We start from the raw sequence: 18385 nt of genomic DNA, 5'->3' as shown, positions 1-18385 counted from the left end.
CCCCAGAAAAATACAGGATACTATGCTAATGCTATTCACGTAGTTTCACTCTGTAGCAGTACTGACAAATCAGGTGCTGAAATTACAGCCACTTAATTTTACCGAATGAAGGCTGCTGCTTTTGAACACCAGATAGTGCTATGAAGATAAACTATGTGGTTGCAGTGGTCTAGCTTGTGGCAAAGGCAGCCAGAATCTGCCTTTGTTAGCAACAGTTAGCAATACCTCTACACAGTGCTGGCATTTCTGCCTTGCTGTGTTGTGCATTGCCTTAGATCCTACTGCCATGGTTTGCATTGCAGACTTCAGCAAAATCAGGCAGCTCTAAATGCCTCAGTTCCTCTTGCCACTGCCTGTAAAGAGGGAATGCATCTGGCAGCAGGAGGCAGAGGAAACAGCAGTGGCTGGTAGGAACCTGGAAAGAATCAGGGCATCAGAGTGGCTAAAGTCTCTTGAGGTATAGCCAGGTGCCAGCCAGAGCACCTTCACAAGTTTGAAGCTGAGAAGATGGATTGTGTAGGAATCTGGCTTTGACCTGGAAACATTTCAGCATCCAGAGCTCTGGATTAAGGAGACATTAAGCAATGTTTTGGACACACACAAAAAATTTCTGTGTGCACTTGGAATGATTTTCTAATCCCTGTGAATCGAATACAAATTATCCCTGCAGTTTCAGATGGATGCCGTATTCCTCATCTCTAGGTCTAAGCTGGGTAAACATTTCACTATGCAGTCTTAAAAAAATGTGCTACTGTATACCATACTAGAGTAGAGTAGAGTAGAGTAGAATAGAATAGAATAGAATAGAATAAAATAGAATAGAATAGAATTCAGTGGGAAGAGACCTACAAATATCATTTACCTACAAAGTCCAACTGCCTGAGCACTTCAAGGCTAACTAAACGTTAAAGCATATTAATGAGGGCATTGTCCAAATGCCTATTTAACACTGACAGGCATGGGACATCAACTGCCTTGCTAGGAAGTCTGTTCCAGTGTTAGACCACTCTCACGGTAAAGAAATTTTTCCTCACGTCCAGTCTAAACCTCCCCCAGTGCATCTCTGTGCCATTCCCCATGTGTCCTGTCATCAATGACCAGTGTCTGCCTCTGTGCTTCCCCTCCTCAGGGAGTTGCAGAGAGCAAGGAGGTCGCCTCTTGGCCTTCTCCAGACAGCCCAAGCATCCTCAACCTCTCCTCACAGGACATGCTTTCCTGCACTTTTGCCAGCGTTGTTGCCCTCCTCTGGATGCTTTCAAGGACCTTAACATCCTTTTTAGATTGTGCAGCCCACAACTGCACGGAATATTCAAGGTGAGGCCGCACCAATGCTAAATATAGCGGGAGAATCGCCTCTTTTAACCAGCTGACTAAGCTGTGTTTAATGCACCTCAAAATGCAGTTTGCCCTTTTGGCTGCCAGGGCACACTGCTGGCTCACATTGAGCCTGCTGTCAGCCAGCAGTCCCAGAGCCCTTTCCAGAGGTGGATACATTTTAATATTGAGGAAATTACTCCCGTGCACACAGGATCAAAGGCACGTCTAGAATGAGGAAAAAAGGTCTGAGTTCATATGGAAAATTATTTGTTTCATAGCTTAAACTTACTGCTTCTTCCTCTCTTTAAATTTGGATTTGGCGACAAGTGCAGCAATTTTCAACACAAGACATGTAGAAGGTTTTTATATATATATATATATATATATATATATATATATATCATGGACCTATAAGGTGATGACATTCTCATCCTTCATTTTTTAAAATTATGTTTCTGGTTAAGAAACACTAGAAAATGAGATCAACTACACCCAGAAAAGCAGGGGAAAAAACCGAAGGTAAATAAAAAGATAACAAACTCATTGTATACATAAGGTCTGATGGCTTGGTCAGGTGAAATGTTAAATTTTGTGTTCATAGCATTGTGGAATCAGATGAAAATGTGTATGAACTAATGGATGCAATAAAATATATGGCATTATCTCCTTGCTCTACTGAGTACAATCTATAACTATGGATAGTGTAACTTAGAATTCCTAGAAAGTGGAGTTTAGGGTTCAAGAAATTGTAATAATAATTTCAGAGAAGAAATTTTATGTCTGTCTGCCTAATTTCTGTGTTGCTATTCACAGGATTTATATGAAGGTATCATGAAAGTGCTTGGAGAAGATGAACAGGAAGAGGTTGAACTCAAGCAGGGCTTAAGTGAACTCTCTGAGATTTACGAATTACACCAAGAGATCCTGGGAGAGCTGGAAGAAAGAGTTCTTAAATGGTAAGTAAGGAATGGCACAGCTTGACAGCCTTAACATAACCTCTGTGACACAGTGTTCCCTTGACCCCCCGCCCCAGCAACAAGGCTGGGATACCAGCAGGGGTGAAAGGAGAAGAAGCTGAACTACTTTGGCAGATTTTTCATACAGAAAAGAAGTAAACATACAGATTGTTAGGCTGAGAAAGCAAATACTGAAACACTTCCACAGTGCACAGCCCACAGCTCTGAAATGGCCTCGTTGTAACAACAGTCTGTTGCATATACATTATCCTCTCTTTCCTTTGCCTTGCATGTTTAGTCAAGCTAGTTCACACTCATCACCGAGTGGCTTCACACACATAGCCTGTAGGTCACAGACTCATGCTGTGGAAGGCAAGAACAGCTTCAGACATCAGAGCTGACTCTAAAGAAGATTCTTCACTTACAGAAATCTACATAGCAACTGCATAGCTCTCAGATAAGGAGCCGCCCCTCACTCCAACCCCAAAGCAAGGCTTCCAAGCCAAGCAGACCCTACCAGCCTGCAGAGGTACTCCACCTATGCCAAACACCCTCACAGGGTGAATTTCCATTTGCCATATCGCTTAAAGGAGGCTGTAGTGAGGTGGGGGTTGGTCTATTCTCCCACGTGCCCAGTGATAGGACGAGGGGGAATAGGCTAAAGTTGTGCCAGGGAAGATTTAGGTTGGGTATTAGGAAAAACTTCTTTACTGAAAGGGTTGTTCGGCACTGGAATGGGCTGCCCAGGGAAGTGGTTGTCACCATCCCTAGAGGTATTTAAAAGATGTTTGGATGTAGAGCTTAGTGATATAGTTTAGTGGAGGTCTTGTTAGTGTTAGGTCATAGGTTGAATTAGGTGATCTTGGAGGTCTCTTCCAACCTAAATGATTCTGTGATTCTGTGATATGCTTCATAAATAATTCGGCACTGTGCTACTGGGTGCTGAGGCAGCCAATGGTGGGGCGGTGCTGAGCAGGGGGCAATGAGGAAGAAGTGAAGATACGATGTTACAACTGAAGACATGATGCTGTCCTCCACAACCAGTGCTCAAAGCCCTGCAGCAGCTGAAAGGTCTGTTCGGAGAAGCAGAAGCTGTGTCCAGAAAGAAGACAGCCTGCCTGCTACAGACACATATGGCTGCCATGGCACTAGCACAGCCAAAGGATTGACACCTCAAGGTGCCTGTTCTACAGCAGCCCATTTTGTTGTCCAGTGTGTTTGGGAAGTATTTCCTATTTCCTGCCATTTAACCTAGGCTTTAGCTGCACAATGTGCCTAGCCACTGTGGGTCTGATGAATAGAACTGCTGCAATGAGAAAGAAGCAGAGCTTTTCTTCTTTAATTTTTTGTTTGCTTCTTTTTTTTTTCTTTCTCTGGCCCTAGGGAGGAACACCAGAAAGTTGCTGATGTTTTTCTCTCCAGAAAATCAAGGCTGAATCACCACACAGCTTACATTATACAGTTTGATAGGAATTTGGCTTTGCTAGATGAAACTTGCCATAAATATTCCCAACTGGCTACCATCATTCAGGAGTTTGAGGTAAGGCCCTTTTTTTTTTTTTTACCTGCAATGATGTATAGCTGCACCACAGGACTTATTCAAGGCATTTTTTCTGCAATTCCACCAGTGTTCCCAGAGGGTAGAATGGGAGAATAGCTCTCGTCACACATCCTGCTGATATAACTGAAGTAAGATGTTCACATGTGCATGATGTGCTTCTGTGTCTGCATCTGTTCCCCACGCTCCCATGTGATACAGAATGTATGTTTGTGAGTCCACAGATCCGTGAATATATTTTGTTGAAATATATGCAGATAGTGGAATAGTTTCTCATTCATATATCTAACATCTCAGTCCCTCTGAGGATGAGTTAAAGTTAATAACTGTTATTGTTACTGTGTCTTCTTATCTATTCTTCTTTCACTGCATTTTCCATCTTTTCTTTTGTACTGGGTCTGGCCAGGATGAATGTTAGGGTTAGGCTGCATGAGTGCTTATCTGCTGGCTGGGGTCAACCCACAACATCTTTAGAATTGCATTTCTCTGCATTTTTAAATGCCTGTTACTGCTTCCTCTGCTTACAGAGGGTCTTGTGACAGGCAACCAATTGAACTGCAGAGGAATACACCACCTCCACTAACCAAATACAGGGTTCTTTTCCTCCAGACCTCCCTGAATGGTCTGTAACCTTTGGGCCTGTATCACTAAGCAAGAAACATATTTTCCAGTTGTGGTAACTTAACTCATCCCTGTTGAGTGACTGAAAAACACCATCAAAATGCAACTGACAGAAACTGAAGCCACAATTCTTGATAGCATTTTAAGGTATTGGCAATGTGGCTGGTTCACACCATTTCAGAAGTGTAAAGCCATAAGTGGATGGAAAGTTCAGCTGGGCTGTACTAATACTGTTGAGCTAAAATGGTCAAAGACATGCTGCTTTAATGTTTATCCAGAATCCATGTTTCTTATTATCTGTATCTGGTACAAGAAATAACAATGATTACTTGGGTGTAAGAGGGCATGTGGGATAAATTAGTGATTGGACCTTAAGGGTTATTTAGAATACCAGCTCTAAGGAGTACGGATTGTGTTTTTCTCTGCAGCACATGTGAAACATTAAGGATAACAATTGATTTCAAAAGACATTTGAAAGTCAGCATTTACAAACAGATACCTTGTAGTCACCGCATTTATTTCCTGTTAGCATGTGAGGGTAGCTCTGATGGCTCACACTGCTGTGAACATGAACTTGTCAAACACAGGTTTTCTACTGATGATCAGTATTGCTAGCATCCCTCCTGGTCACGTCTGTGGACTTCTGTCATAAATATCAACCCTAAAAACTGTCTCTTATGTCTAAGAAAGCAGTTGGAGCTTCACCTAGGATGAGATCAGCAGGACTTTAATCTAGAATAAGTGAGCTCTGTTACTTCTTGACCTTTTGCATTCACACACACACACACACAAATTTGGGGTAGGTGTCTATCAGACCTTTCCTATTGCATTTTTAAAAACATGGCCACTATTAGTTTCCTAGTCTAACAACAAAGAATTTAGGTCCTCATCTTGTTTCTGTTACCTTTGAATTGAGTATGGGGGCTGGGAATACTCAGCACAACCCTGAATGCACATTTAGTAAGAGCAGTCTGTCAGTTAGAGGAGTAATACAGTAACATGAAACATCTTTTCTACCTGAGAAAATACTGTCTCTTCCCAGACTTCCTTTAAACAGTTAAGATTCCTATTCCCCCTTTTGTCCTGTCTCCCTTCACAAGTGGCAAACACTGCAGAAATTTTGGTTGATGAACATTGAAATCCTGTGAGACTTGACTGTTTTTCAGACTCAGACCTCATAAAGAACCAGCTGGGTTTTGTGCCATTCCGCTCAGGTCCTGGCAAGCTTCTGCTTCTTGGTGCCTCTGGAGATGGAGGCTTTTGAGGACTGAGTTTTGTGGGTTGCTGTTGGTTTTGCAGCAGTGTTGCAATGCTTAACAGATACACAGCAAGTTTCCTATTTTAACTAAGACCTTATGAGGCCATATGCAATAGGCTGAATCTAAAGGGAAAAGGTAAAGAGAAGAATGCTACTTCTCCATGTGTGTATTAAATCAGATCACAAGCTGCCTCTGTTTTGTTGTAAACACTCTCCAGACACTCAGTTCCAACTCCATCACAGAAAGGTGCTTTGCTGTATGCTGCTCAATTCCATGTCTTGAAATAAGATACTAAAAATTTGCAAACAAAACAAACTTTCATCAAAAAAACAACAAAGATGACAAGCTTCACTGAGATCTGATACTTCTGGCTCTTTATATGCCACCCTAAAATCTTTATCCAACCTTTACTTTCTAAATGGTGTTCACTTTCTTCCCTTTTCCCTCTGAGTCCAAACTATTTGCAAATGATGCCATAGAAAATAAATTGTTAGAAGTACTTCTTTAGAGTTACAAATACCCCTTAGCAACTTGGTAAATTGGGAACGGTTCAATAGAATATGTGCATTTGACTGTTAGCAAAATATCAAGGGGACACACGAGGTGGAGGAGATGACAGTTTGCTGCTGAGCTCACGCATCCATGATCTTTGTGTTTCCTCTCCTTTCCCTTGAGGACAGAAGAGCTCTGGTGGAAGCCCACAGAGTGTGAAACACCAGCTTTTGAAAGTGGTGCAGCGTGTCTTCCAATATCGCGTGCTGCTCACAGGTCAGTAAAACTAAATCATTCTCAAAGGTATTCAGTGGAAACCCTCCCATGTTGGCCTGTGCTACACATTGATGCCATGACTCTAAATTAGGTCTGGAGCTGCATGGGATTTCCTGGGAACTTCAATCTGCTTAATACAAGATTCAGAGAGCCTGGCACTTCTTCAGCACAGCCATACTAAAAGGTCACTAAAAAGTGTGAAGTCAGGTGCTTTTAGCCATTCCTTCCTGGCTTTTCCCTTCCATGAGTTAGGAGAGGCAGAACTCAGGAACCTTGCTGCCAGCAGACAGGTTTGATTTTATGTATGTCAAGAGCAATTATCAGAGGCAATTATCAGAGGTAGTAGGGCACAGTAGTCGCCAGCAAGGGGAGGCAGTCTGCACTGTATCCTATATGACAGTGGCAGGCACCATGTCCTCTTCCTCCATCAACAAAGCAGTTGTACCCAGTACTGCACCCTGAGCACCGTGTACAGTACACCTAAGGCAGCCCAATTTCTCCATGGTCTAGGAGGCAGAGATCCAGATTTACACTGACAGTACATTTACAGATCTTACATTTACAGTAAAACCTTCCCTTTATATTCCCTTTACATATACATTTCTCCTACCCAGAGTCTCTCCAAGGTGGGTGGTTCTGTTCTCCCCAGTGGCTTATTCTGTGCAAGCCATTGCAAATATAGCGAGGCCAAGGCTGTGAAGAGAGCAGCCTTTCTGGAGCAGGATGTGGGCCCTAAAAAAATCGTGAAGTTCAGGTTTGTTACTAATGAACTGGTTATGGAAGGAAATGGTGAAATGTAGCCAATGAATCTCAGTGTTGTCATGTAATTTTGTCAGATTGAAACCCAAAAAGGAGGGATCCATAGACATAAAGATGGTGAAATGTTTTAGGAGTATGTATATGTGTGGGTGGAGAGGGATGCAAGATGAGTTATGTGTGGGACAGTAAAAAGGAAGCTATAAATCCTGCCCATACTCAACAGCTGGTGAAATGCACGGCATATTAGAAGAGACTCCTATAAACACAGCAGAACAAAGGGACCATATGAATTTTTATTCACAGCACAGATTAGCAGCAGTTTCATCTTGCTCTAGACACTTTGATCAAGGATGCAACTCATTTTTCACAGCTGTTCTTTTCTTTTTTAGTAGCAGCAATACAAATGAACACCGGATGCCAATAGTAGGACTTTTTCTCTGTCTGACTTGCTTCCCTCTCTGGGTGTGTCTACATTAAGGGCAACTTGCCAGACGAGTGGGGTGCAGAAATTAGTTGTCTCACATAATACTTACAGTGTTTTTAGTGCATGCACACAAACAATGCCTCTGAGGAAATGGGCTTGTCACATCCCTGTCAGAAATACCCCCACCATACTCCATTTTCTCTGTCCATTTCTGTGGTCCATGGGGCAAATTGCAAACATGAAGCACTGTATTTTGTGAGAGAGCTGGAAGAGTCTGAGTGAAGCTCCAGTGGCTGGACATTCCCTCCATGCTTGAAGCAACTTGAGCTTTTCCTTAGTGCCCAGGTACTGGCACTAACTGGAAAAATGAAAGCTTTTGTGCGCTCTGGGATAAGGTGTGCTGGTTCAAAATGTTCCAGAAAATAACTACTACAGTTCTTCATCTCATGAAACCAAGCCCTTCTTTGGCTGCTAGGACAGGGTGAGTCTGGAAGAGTGCAGTCCTTCAAATTCTCTGTGTTAAAAAAAAAAAAAAGCAGGTTTTTTTGTGCGTTCATAACTGGCTGTTTCTACCAGATAAAGAAGGGTATTTTATCAGGATATTGGTTGCCAGTTACTGTACTACAGCCAAAAGGAGTTGCCCACTCAATTAAATGTCTGTAACCAAGGACAGAGCTTGCAGCTGTAAAAAACAACACTAAATATTGCTTGATAGCACTGCAAAACCTCTTCCTGTCTGCCTGAGTGCAGGCAGACACTTTACTGAATGCATGAGAGAGCCAAGCAGATTTGGGGGCTGCAGGGAGAGAACAGGACCAGAAAGAGGAACGCATACGGATAGGACATTCAAGGGAATGGATATCCATGAGCATCACAATTCCCAGCCCATGGGCCTGTTTCTTGGATGCAGAATTTAGGAGCTTGGATTAATCAGAGAGATAAGAAGAAAGTATTTCATGACTAGGCTTTAAAAATGGTGTTGCTCATATACTACAGCCATTAAAGGAATAAAGACCCAGACAAAAACATACAGATGATTTATCATAGAATCATAGAATCATTAAAGTTGGAAAAGATCTCCAATATAATCTGGTCCAACCATCCCCCTACCATCAATATCACCCACTAAACCATGTCCCTAAAGTCAAATAGTCCAAATAAAGCTGACAGGTTAAAGGTCTGTAGATGATGCAAAAATAATTCCTGTAAATGCAAGTCCTATTTTTTAGAATGTGATGGAGTTCAGAAGTAATCATTGAACTCTGCATGTACAGAACCACTCTCTTTCTTGTGTCTACAGAATTCAAGTAATAAATTTTATATTAATATAGAAAATAGGTCATTATAGCCAACACCATTCATTCAGATGGGAAACTAGAATTCCTGAGAAGAACAATTATTTGTCAAATGGTGCTACTCAGCAATTCTTTTGGCAGGGAAACCAGGAAATATTATTGTCACTCTGTTTGTTGGTTTATACCTGCCAAATTATGTGGTGAGTCCAAGTCTGAATCAATGCTCTTGCACGGATTCTCAAAATAGAATGCTGTCGAAGATGTTTCACTTTGGAAAGAGGCAATATAAACTTAATTATTTGGGACATTAGGATTTTATGTTTTAGCTAATCCAACAACAGATTATATGGATCTGAATTCTAATTATTGGATGTCTGTATTTGATTATTTTCTACAGATTACTTGAATAATCTTTGCCCTGATTCTACAGAGTATGAAGCCACACAAGGTAAAATGAAATGGGTAGAACAAAAAATTCTGCTTCACTAACTCTGCTTCTAAAGAGGTGCAGGATCTGTATTGCAAATATATAGAACAGGTTTATTTTCAAGATTTTGTATTTATAGGTTAGAAGTAAGGTCTACAAGAACTTACTACTAATGTAGATGAATTATGTAGGTCAAGAATGCTATCTTTTTTTCTCAGTGAAATATGTGGGCTTCCAATAGTTTTGACATGATGAACTTACAGAAGAAATGATCTTGTATATAAGCATGGTGCTGACGTTGTACTTCAGCCCCAGTCACCTGGAAAATCCTAGTCCTCTTTGGCTCCATCCATGCTTGGCCTGGTCATTGTAAAGCCAGTTGAGATTGGTCCACCCACTTGTTTGTATATCATTATCCTGGGTATGCCTGATGTTCTCTCAGAACTTTGAAGACACACAGGTTTGAAACATGTATCTGTGTTCTGTGTTCCTTAAGTCTAAGTAAACTTGAAAGACATTACATAAAAATCTGTTCTGCTCAATCAAGAACAAATCCAGATGTTCAGTTCCTAACACCATCTTTCCCACCACATCAGATGGATAAAGCAGAAGTGTCTTACTCCCACTGAAGTCAAAGGGAGGTTTAGCCTGGGCTTGAGTGGGAATAGCTTCCAGGATGAAATAAGAATAGCATTGTATTAATGAAACCAGTGCACCTCCTTGTCATAGTGAATGTGAATACAAAGCAACTCACAGCAAGAAGGTCTAAGATTGGCTAAAGGTCATTCTGTTCTGGCCAAGAGTAGTATCTTGTGCAAAATTTTGGACCCTTGTCACTGACAATGATTATAGCTATAGCAGTAATTTAAACAGAGTCAGCGCAGACATTCAAGCCCTGTAGCCACATTTGCCTATCTTGTTTGTCCTTAGCAAACACTTGTCACATTTCTGGCCAGCAACAGCTAGCATGCTCCCAGATTAGGCTTGGAAATGGATAGGATGCCCTGTTCCACAGGAGAAAATGAGATCTGAGATAAGGACCTAAACTATGTTATGCCATTGCTATCAGTGCCAGCAAACATGTCCAGGCCCGGGCTTTTTGCCAGTGGAGAATCCAGATGTTAACTTACGTCACACATGTCAGTCAGAAAGGGATGGCCTGTCCTCTCCCTTGGTAGTAAGGGGAAACAAGCCACCTTGACTGCCATGCTTTTAGATGGTTGAAGCAGGATTACATGAATCTCTCTCTACCACAAGCTTCAAATGTCAAAAATCTGCAACTAGAAAACATTACAAAAAGATTTTGTGCTTAAAAGGAACCTCACGAGCTCTCTTGGTCAACACAAGCATGATGCAGAGCTTTGCACAACAGGATGACTCTTCCGGGTCCTAAATTTGCTGGGCAGTTGCATCCTGGTGGTGCCAAAATATTTAAGAAGCTGCTGCTGCTGGGGGGTTGTTTTTTATTAAAGATGTCCTTGTAAACAGAAAGGATTGGGGTTATTTTCCTCCTCTCTTACATTATTTGTGGTCTTTGCTTTGCTTCACCCCTCAGCTGCCTTATTCATTGTTTCTGAAATCACAGACCGAGCCAACGAGAGCATGCTCCAAGGGGTGAGTCCTATTATGATGCACTCTCTCCTAATCAATAGTGTTTTTTCTGCACATCTGATGAAATGTATCTGTATCTGTTAAATTCTGAAACCTCCTCCAGGGTGAATCTCAAAAATTTATATAGGTCTGGCTTAGAGCACTGCAAATATGGAGCAGGTCTATGCCCTTTAGTGCAGCTGTACAAGATGTAAGTCACAGTAGCTAGCAGCACAAAGTTTTTCTTCCTCTTAGGATTTCCGAAATGGCATATGGTGCAATGAAGTGAGAGACGGGAATTTTCATGGTTCTATTACTAGTCTGGGATGGTTTTAGATATGAAATGCTGAAGACATCAAAAATGTGCTGTCAAAGATACATTCTGAGCTCATTTATGTAAGTTTTCTACCATTCTGGAATCCCGTTTTACTTCAGAAGAATTGGTCTGGGCTTATAGTCTTGCAAATGTTCAAACAGTCAAATAGACTGTCGACGACTTTCATAGGTTACAGCTCATATCTAAATTTAGATATAGATATCTAAATAAGTTATATAGTTCACCAAAGAAATGAACAGTTCCAATAAGGTCACTGTGACTTACTAATGCCTCTCGCATGATATTAGAGTCTTAATTTACAGGCAAAGATAGCCTGCACATAGCTAGTCTTATGACTATTTGTTTCCAAGGATCTAGGTCTGATTTTTAGGTAAGGTGACAAGAGTTTTGCTATTGACAGTAGTAAGAAGCAGTGTTAGGAGGCATAGAGGCAGCAGAGAGATTGTCAGGCACAGGATGCAGAAGAATCCAGAGGAATCTAACTTGGTGGATATCCAGATGATATCATAACTAAAGGCAGTGTCTTTCATTTTGTTATACTAGCCACCCACACCTGCAGCTAAATTCTCTCCTGAGGTTAATGTTTGCAGAACTTCAATTTCAGTTGCACAGACCTAGCATCCAGCTGAAGTAGTTAGTGAAAAGTACCTACAGCGTTCATAGTCTATGAAATGTTGAGCGACAGTCATAGTAGAGCCCGAAATTTCAAAACTACCATCTTCAAGCACTTCTTTTCAAGGCATTTAGATTGATTGCCAAGCAGCGCATGTAGTTGCTCTGGAAGATGTCAACCATTATGTGGTTTGTGTTCAACAGCATGCATGTTAGAGAACAAAGCACCTAATTCCAGGCGTCCTGCATTTCACCCAATAATGAGCGGTTACACTGAAGCATTTCTTTCTCAAAAGGTGACTCTCTTAAGTATTTTGTCATTGCATTGAGTCACAGCAATTCTAAGTGATGGGGAATGCATCATATCTTTTGGGAAGCTGTCTACATTTTATTACTCACTTGAACATTTCTGACTTTAACATCCTGCATTGGGATTTTGTTGTGCCTTTGCTAAATTAGAGGTCTCTGGCTTTGCAAACACCCTTCCTATGGTTAATTACAGTTGGCAGTCAAGTCACTTCATTATTTCATTTACTGAGCAGAGAGAGGGTAGTTAATAATCACTCAGACACCAAAACACAAAATCCAAGGGACAAAGAGGAAAAACACCTAAGCATTAATGTGAACAAGGGGAAGAAATGCAATGAAATATCAACCCACCTTAGTAAGAATTTGTTTTCAGGTAGGATTTTAAAGTTGAAAGAATGAATGCACAGGAACTGATAGGGAAAGACATATGCTGGGGGGCCACCATGGCCACATACCAGCACTTCTGGCTCAGCATGCTTCCTTTAATGCCTTTGCCTTCTGTATGGGGAATGGAGGCACTGGGTGAGGCAGTGAATTCAGACTGCGTGACATGGTAAAAATGTAGTAGGTCAACTCGATGAAGGATGTTCTTTGCAGCAGCTCAGGAGGTAAAATGAAAGAGTCTCAAAATCCAGGGTGCCCTTCAACTTTTAAAACTGAAGCTTTCATGCTCTGTTCAGAGAAGTAGAAGCATCTGCTTGCAGCAGATGAACCCAAGAGCCAAGAATGTCAACTTTTGCTCACATCTGAACATCCCTGCTGTGCAGGTTTAAAATCCGTGTCTCTGATATGTGTGCCAAGGTCATAAATGCTGCCCATGTGTTCACAGGCTGTTTTAGAGCACCGAGTTCAGTGATGATCTCCTCATGGCCAGAGACAGGAAAAGAAAAATCTTGTAATGTTTGTATCAGAAAGGGATAAGTTGTAGTTAAAACTATTTATTATTTCCTGAATAGGGAAACCTGTCTTCATGAATCTGCCTCTTTCCCCTTCTGATAGGTAGAAATTGAGATCAAGGTTCTGAACCTGCTTCTCCTGAAGTCTTTGGCAAAATTACCACAGATCAACATGAAGCCCAACTAGTAGATTTCTTTTCAGATCTACATTATCACTCAATGCAAACTTCAAAAAAGCTTGGACCTACTGATTAGATTTAAGTCTATTAAGTCCATTTCCACTTTTCTGTTTCAGGCTTCACCCCACACTGTCCTGCTGCATGTAGCTCAGAACACATTTCCCCTTCACACAGTAATGTCAGCCCAATTGCTGTGTTAATGTGGTTCCATGACAATCTGAAACCTTCCAAGCCTTCCTTTTAAAGACAGCACTTCTTTTACTTCTCCTGATTGCTACGGAAAAGTTCCAAATGTGAGCCATGTGTAAACAAAGCAGCACACTCTGCTTCAGCAAGCAGGCAGCATGAACACCTTTGATAAGTGTAAACTCTTAGCTACTCTTGATCTCTTTGGTTATTTACTCTCAAGTTTATTTAAAGACACTTTAGCTCTCAGTACAAACTATTTTGGCATCAGCCATTTTGGTAGGTAGGATGGGGACAAAAGTTGGCAGAGAAATTTTTGCAGATGAAAAGGTAGTTGCATTACAGCCAAACAAAATGGTGAAGAAGGAAAGGAGAGAGAAAGAAGCATAGCAGAAAAGCAAGATGCATGGAAATGATGTTTTATACAGACTGTTTCCAAGATGTTCAACAATAATCAATAGTTAATTACTATATAAACACTACACTGTTACCAAGTCAAAGGAACACATGTAGATTACAGGGAGGATGTGGTCTGACAAGCTTAAATATTAACATAAAAAGAAACGTAATCTGGCCACTTTACAGATTGACTCTGAAACCATGCACTTACTGAGCAAAGGTTTCAACGGATTTGATTTTCTGTCTCCTCAGGGAAAGAATTCACAATTGTACTTTCCATTAATAAATAAATAATTATTTGTACCAATATAACAAATAGTTCATCAGAAAACTGAGATCTCAGGACAAGTTTCCACAGTAATCTCAGAGCTTTAAGGGATACCCATGTTAGAGGCTGAGAAATGCAAGAACTCAGTTCCTATCAGTTCCACATCTTTTTCTGACACCTCAGCTTCTTTAAATTTTATTCAAATACATGGAAGATTTGTATGAATATTTTTTTCTGAAGTTACATGTTTACATAAGTGGACAAAATCAGATATCCATTGCATATTGCACTGAAGTCAATGGAGTTATATTACTGGTGAAAATAGTCATGAAAGTTCGAATTCTGTTTTTGATGTACCATGGTCTTTGATTTAAACCAAATATCCCAATTTTGGATTTTACCTAAATTCTGTTCCTTACTTCTGTTCTAGGCACCTCACAAGCCATGCAGGAAGGAAATTCGGTAGTAAGCAAAAGTTGTCAAAGGGACAAATAGAGATTCCCTGATGTCTATGGCTAAGGAACATACAGCTTCATTTGAAGTGGTAGTGGTTAGCTTGTAGCTCTTCCATATTTTGAGGGAAAGACTTACATTTGCTGTGTTGCATTACTGTGCAATGATTTTATGCTTTCATTTGAAGAACATCACCATATCCTCTGAGTTTTACAGATGCAATAGACTGTATAATAATTGCTATTAAGAATGACTGTGTTGGAAAAAAATCATCACGCATTCCACATTGATTTTTACACTTCATTTTTATCATATCATCAGAGCACATGTGCTCTTTTTGAAGCTATGGCCTGGAAGAGATGAAATAAAATTTCTTTTCCCATCTGTGTGAATGCTGTGGGTTTTGTGAAGAGGCCTGTTCATGAGAATCATAATTCAGTATTCTGTTAAATCAGAGATTGTCCTCCTGAATTAATATTCCATACATAAAATCCATAACCAGCAATTCTGTTCTTTCTCTCAGATTTTCAAAAATGCAAAGAATTTAAAAAGCGACTCTAATTACAGAGCAAACTGAACAATGTCAGTCAATATAGAACATTAATAACTTGCCATATACCCAGCTGATGTTCTAGGTAATAATTCAGATTTGACATGTACATGGAAAGAGGAAGATTTCTGCTGCCATTTATTAACTCATCAAACTACAGTCCAAAAATCTGACAGGAACACTGAACTATTATCTATGTTTTCTGCAGAATATCGAAGATTCATTATTAGCTTTTTTGTTTTATAATAACACTACAGCAATTTTTCCCCTTGGAAGTATTAACCCAGGATTTTCAGATACCTTGTTATATTAGCTACCTCCATAGCATTTTTATCAAGTAGAAAAATATTATTTGCAATTTATAGATGTATAAACAGAGGCATGAGGCATAAGACATATCATCACCACATAGTACTAAGTATATCTGTAACTCTAGGAGACATTCACTACTTGAACTAAACAGGGTTTGCATTAATCTCTGAAATTCTACAACCTGTTAGAGGCCCTGAAATGCTGAGAGCTGTAAATCATTGTTGCTATTAACAGCTGGTGAATTTCTTGGGGATGCAGCGCCCCTTCATAGACACAATGAAAATATGTACCTTGCCACATGGAAGTTGCAGTCCACTGCTAAGCTGTTTAGAGAAGGATTTCAGTCACCCCACATCTTCAGTACTAAGTGGGTGGAGCTTTGTCTTCATTTTTGAATCATTGCTTGTGAAGGGTATTTGAAAGGAGAATGATAAGAGTTTTGAGCAAAGTGAAGAAAACTATATAAAGAGTTTTTTAGGGAACCATAAGAAAACTATGTCCTCCTCAGCTTCCTACATTTCTGGATAAATCACAGTCCTTCAGATGTGATGGTCATTTGACTTCCTACAGGAAATGAGTTTGATAAATCTCTGTCCATTTCCTGGTGAACATGTGTCTATATTGCAAAAGTCATCATTATTACAGGCACCTCTACCAGAAGTCCTAAGAGAAGCTGCGGTGTGTTTGATCTGCAGCAACTGAGTTCTCCCCTCACTCTTATAGAAACCCCAATGAGTAGTACTAACACTTGCCAGGAGTGTGCTCACAAGAAGGCACTGCTTTTTCTGGATATGAAGTGGGGTTGAGTGTGCCCTCAGCAAGTTTGCTGACAACACCAACCTGTGAGGGACGGGATGCCACCTAGAGGACCCTGGACAGGCTTGAGAGGTTGGCCTGTATGAACTTAATGAGATTCAAACAAGGCCACATGCAAGGTCCTGCATCTGGGTTGGGGTAATCCCAAGCACAAATACATACTGGGTGGAGAATGGATTGAAAGCAGCCCTGAGGAGAAGGACCTGGGGGTGTTGGTGGATGAGAAGCTCAGCATGAGGCAGCAATGTGCACTTGTAGCCCAGAAAGCCAACCATACCCTGGGCTGCATCAAAAGCAGCATGGCCAGCAGGGCAAGGGAGGGGATTCTGTCCCTCTACTCTGCTCTTGTGACACCCACCAGGAGCACTGCGTTCAGCTCTGGGGCCCCCAGCACAAGAAGAACATGGAGCTATTAAAACGAGTCCAGAGGAGGACCACAAAGATGATCAAGATGCTGGAGCACCTCTCCTGTGAATACAGGCTGAGGAAGTTGGGGTTGTTCAACCTGGAGAAGAGAAGGCTACAGGGAGACCTTACAGTGAGCGGCCTTGCAGTGCCTAAAGGGAGCTGCAGAAAAGCTGGGGATGAACTCTTTGTCAGGGAATGTGGTGATAGGACAAGGGGCAACAGCTTTAAACTAAGAGAGAGTAGACTTAGATTAGATATTAGGAAGAAATTCTTTAATCAGAGTTTCTGAGGCACTTGCATAGGCTGCCCAGAGGAGCTGTGGATGCCCTATCCCTGGAAGTGTCCAAGGGAAGGCTGCCTGGGGCTTTGAGCAACCTGGTGTGGTAGGAGGTGTCTCTGCCCATGGAACGGGGTTGGAATTAGATGATCTTTAAGGTCCTTTCCAACCCAAACCATTCTATGAAGAATGGGGCTCCATTATGGAAGTTGTCAATTTGACAAGTTTTGCAAGGGCTAAAATACCCTTTAGTTATGGGAAAGTCCTTTGCAATCTTCTTTTGCAAATGTCAGCTGTCCTATGATCCCTGGTGTTTCCTGTGCTCTGTTAATTTATATATTGTTTCCATTTTGCTAGCCTATATTATTTTTGAAGTGACCTAAAATATTCCATTTGTTAGTTTCTGCATTGCAAAAGAGATACTTGATGGCTGAAAGTGTTGAAAGTGTGTCAACTGCCAGTTATATTGCATGGTCACAATGCAGCCCTGAGCTACTCAAGGCTTGTAGGTGTTTCGATGTGTTTGGTATGTGGTTTCTGAACCTAATATCATATTTAACAAGTGTAATATTTCTTCAGAGCAGTAACATACACGGGCATTTCAGGCTTATCTCAAAAAGCAAGCTGAGATAGCTACATTAATTGATAGATGAAATCCAGCATATATTAGCCTTGACAGACCATCATGCTGATATGGACATGCTCCTTCTGTTATCTGTGATAGCTTTCTTAATTAGCTGATTCTATAGACACCACTGATTTGTATCAATCAGGCAGATATATCCTTGATTACATTGTTCAATCTATAGAGTCTAACTAAGCCCAGGGATAGCTTAAGGACAGTCAATGGAGCACAGGTAAACAAACTATTATCTGCCATAGCAGAAAACAGTTGTCAAGGGCTTCCAGGTAATGAAGGTATATCAAATGTGGTCCTTAGTCTGTAGTTTTTCTGTGTATGTAACTGAGGATTTAGGACACAATGGCTAACTCGGACAAGAGAGACATAACTTTTAGACATATTCTAGTGATTGCTGCAGTGCAGCCCATTCTACTCTCTGGACTAGATAAAACCACGGCCGAATCCTATGTACAAGCATGGGTTTTAGCAGCATTAACTACTAAGTGGAAGGAGATTTGAAAAGACTACCAATATTTCATAGATACAGACCCCTCTTCTATCCAATACCATCTTTTTATGAGAGCAGAAGCTTAGTTAGATTAAATTTATTTACCGTCTTTATAGATAAATTCATGCCACATGCCAGTGCCCACTGTCTGTGCTCTCAAGTCAAGTAGGCAGTTAGTAGCATCAGAGTTTGATAACGGGCTTCCTGATCTTTGCAAAGCATCAAAAAAGAGATGCAACTGTATTGCCTGCTTACTAGTTAAGCTTCCAGATTCCCTAG

General features: G+C 41.0%; 1 protein-coding gene across 1 annotated transcript in view; it reads left to right on the top strand.

The window, feature by feature from the left end:
* The window catches only part of FGD5 (FYVE, RhoGEF and PH domain containing 5), a 100563-nt gene that overhangs the window by 56986 nt on the left and 25192 nt on the right, over window positions 1-18385 (top strand). Inside the window, exons 6-10 of the mRNA XM_040568382.1 lie at window positions 2131-2273; window positions 3657-3813; window positions 6392-6479; window positions 9355-9405; window positions 10940-10998. Of these exons, the coding sequence (XP_040424316.1) occupies window positions 2131-2273; window positions 3657-3813; window positions 6392-6479; window positions 9355-9405; window positions 10940-10998 (498 nt within the window). The remainder of the gene's footprint in view (window positions 1-2130; window positions 2274-3656; window positions 3814-6391; window positions 6480-9354; window positions 9406-10939; window positions 10999-18385) is intronic.

Source organism: Cygnus olor, chromosome 10 (genome assembly GCF_009769625.2).
Source record: "Cygnus olor isolate bCygOlo1 chromosome 10, bCygOlo1.pri.v2, whole genome shotgun sequence".
NCBI lineage: Eukaryota > Metazoa > Chordata > Aves > Anseriformes > Anatidae > Cygnus > Cygnus olor.
This window is presented reverse-complemented; position numbering and strand designations above follow the sequence as displayed.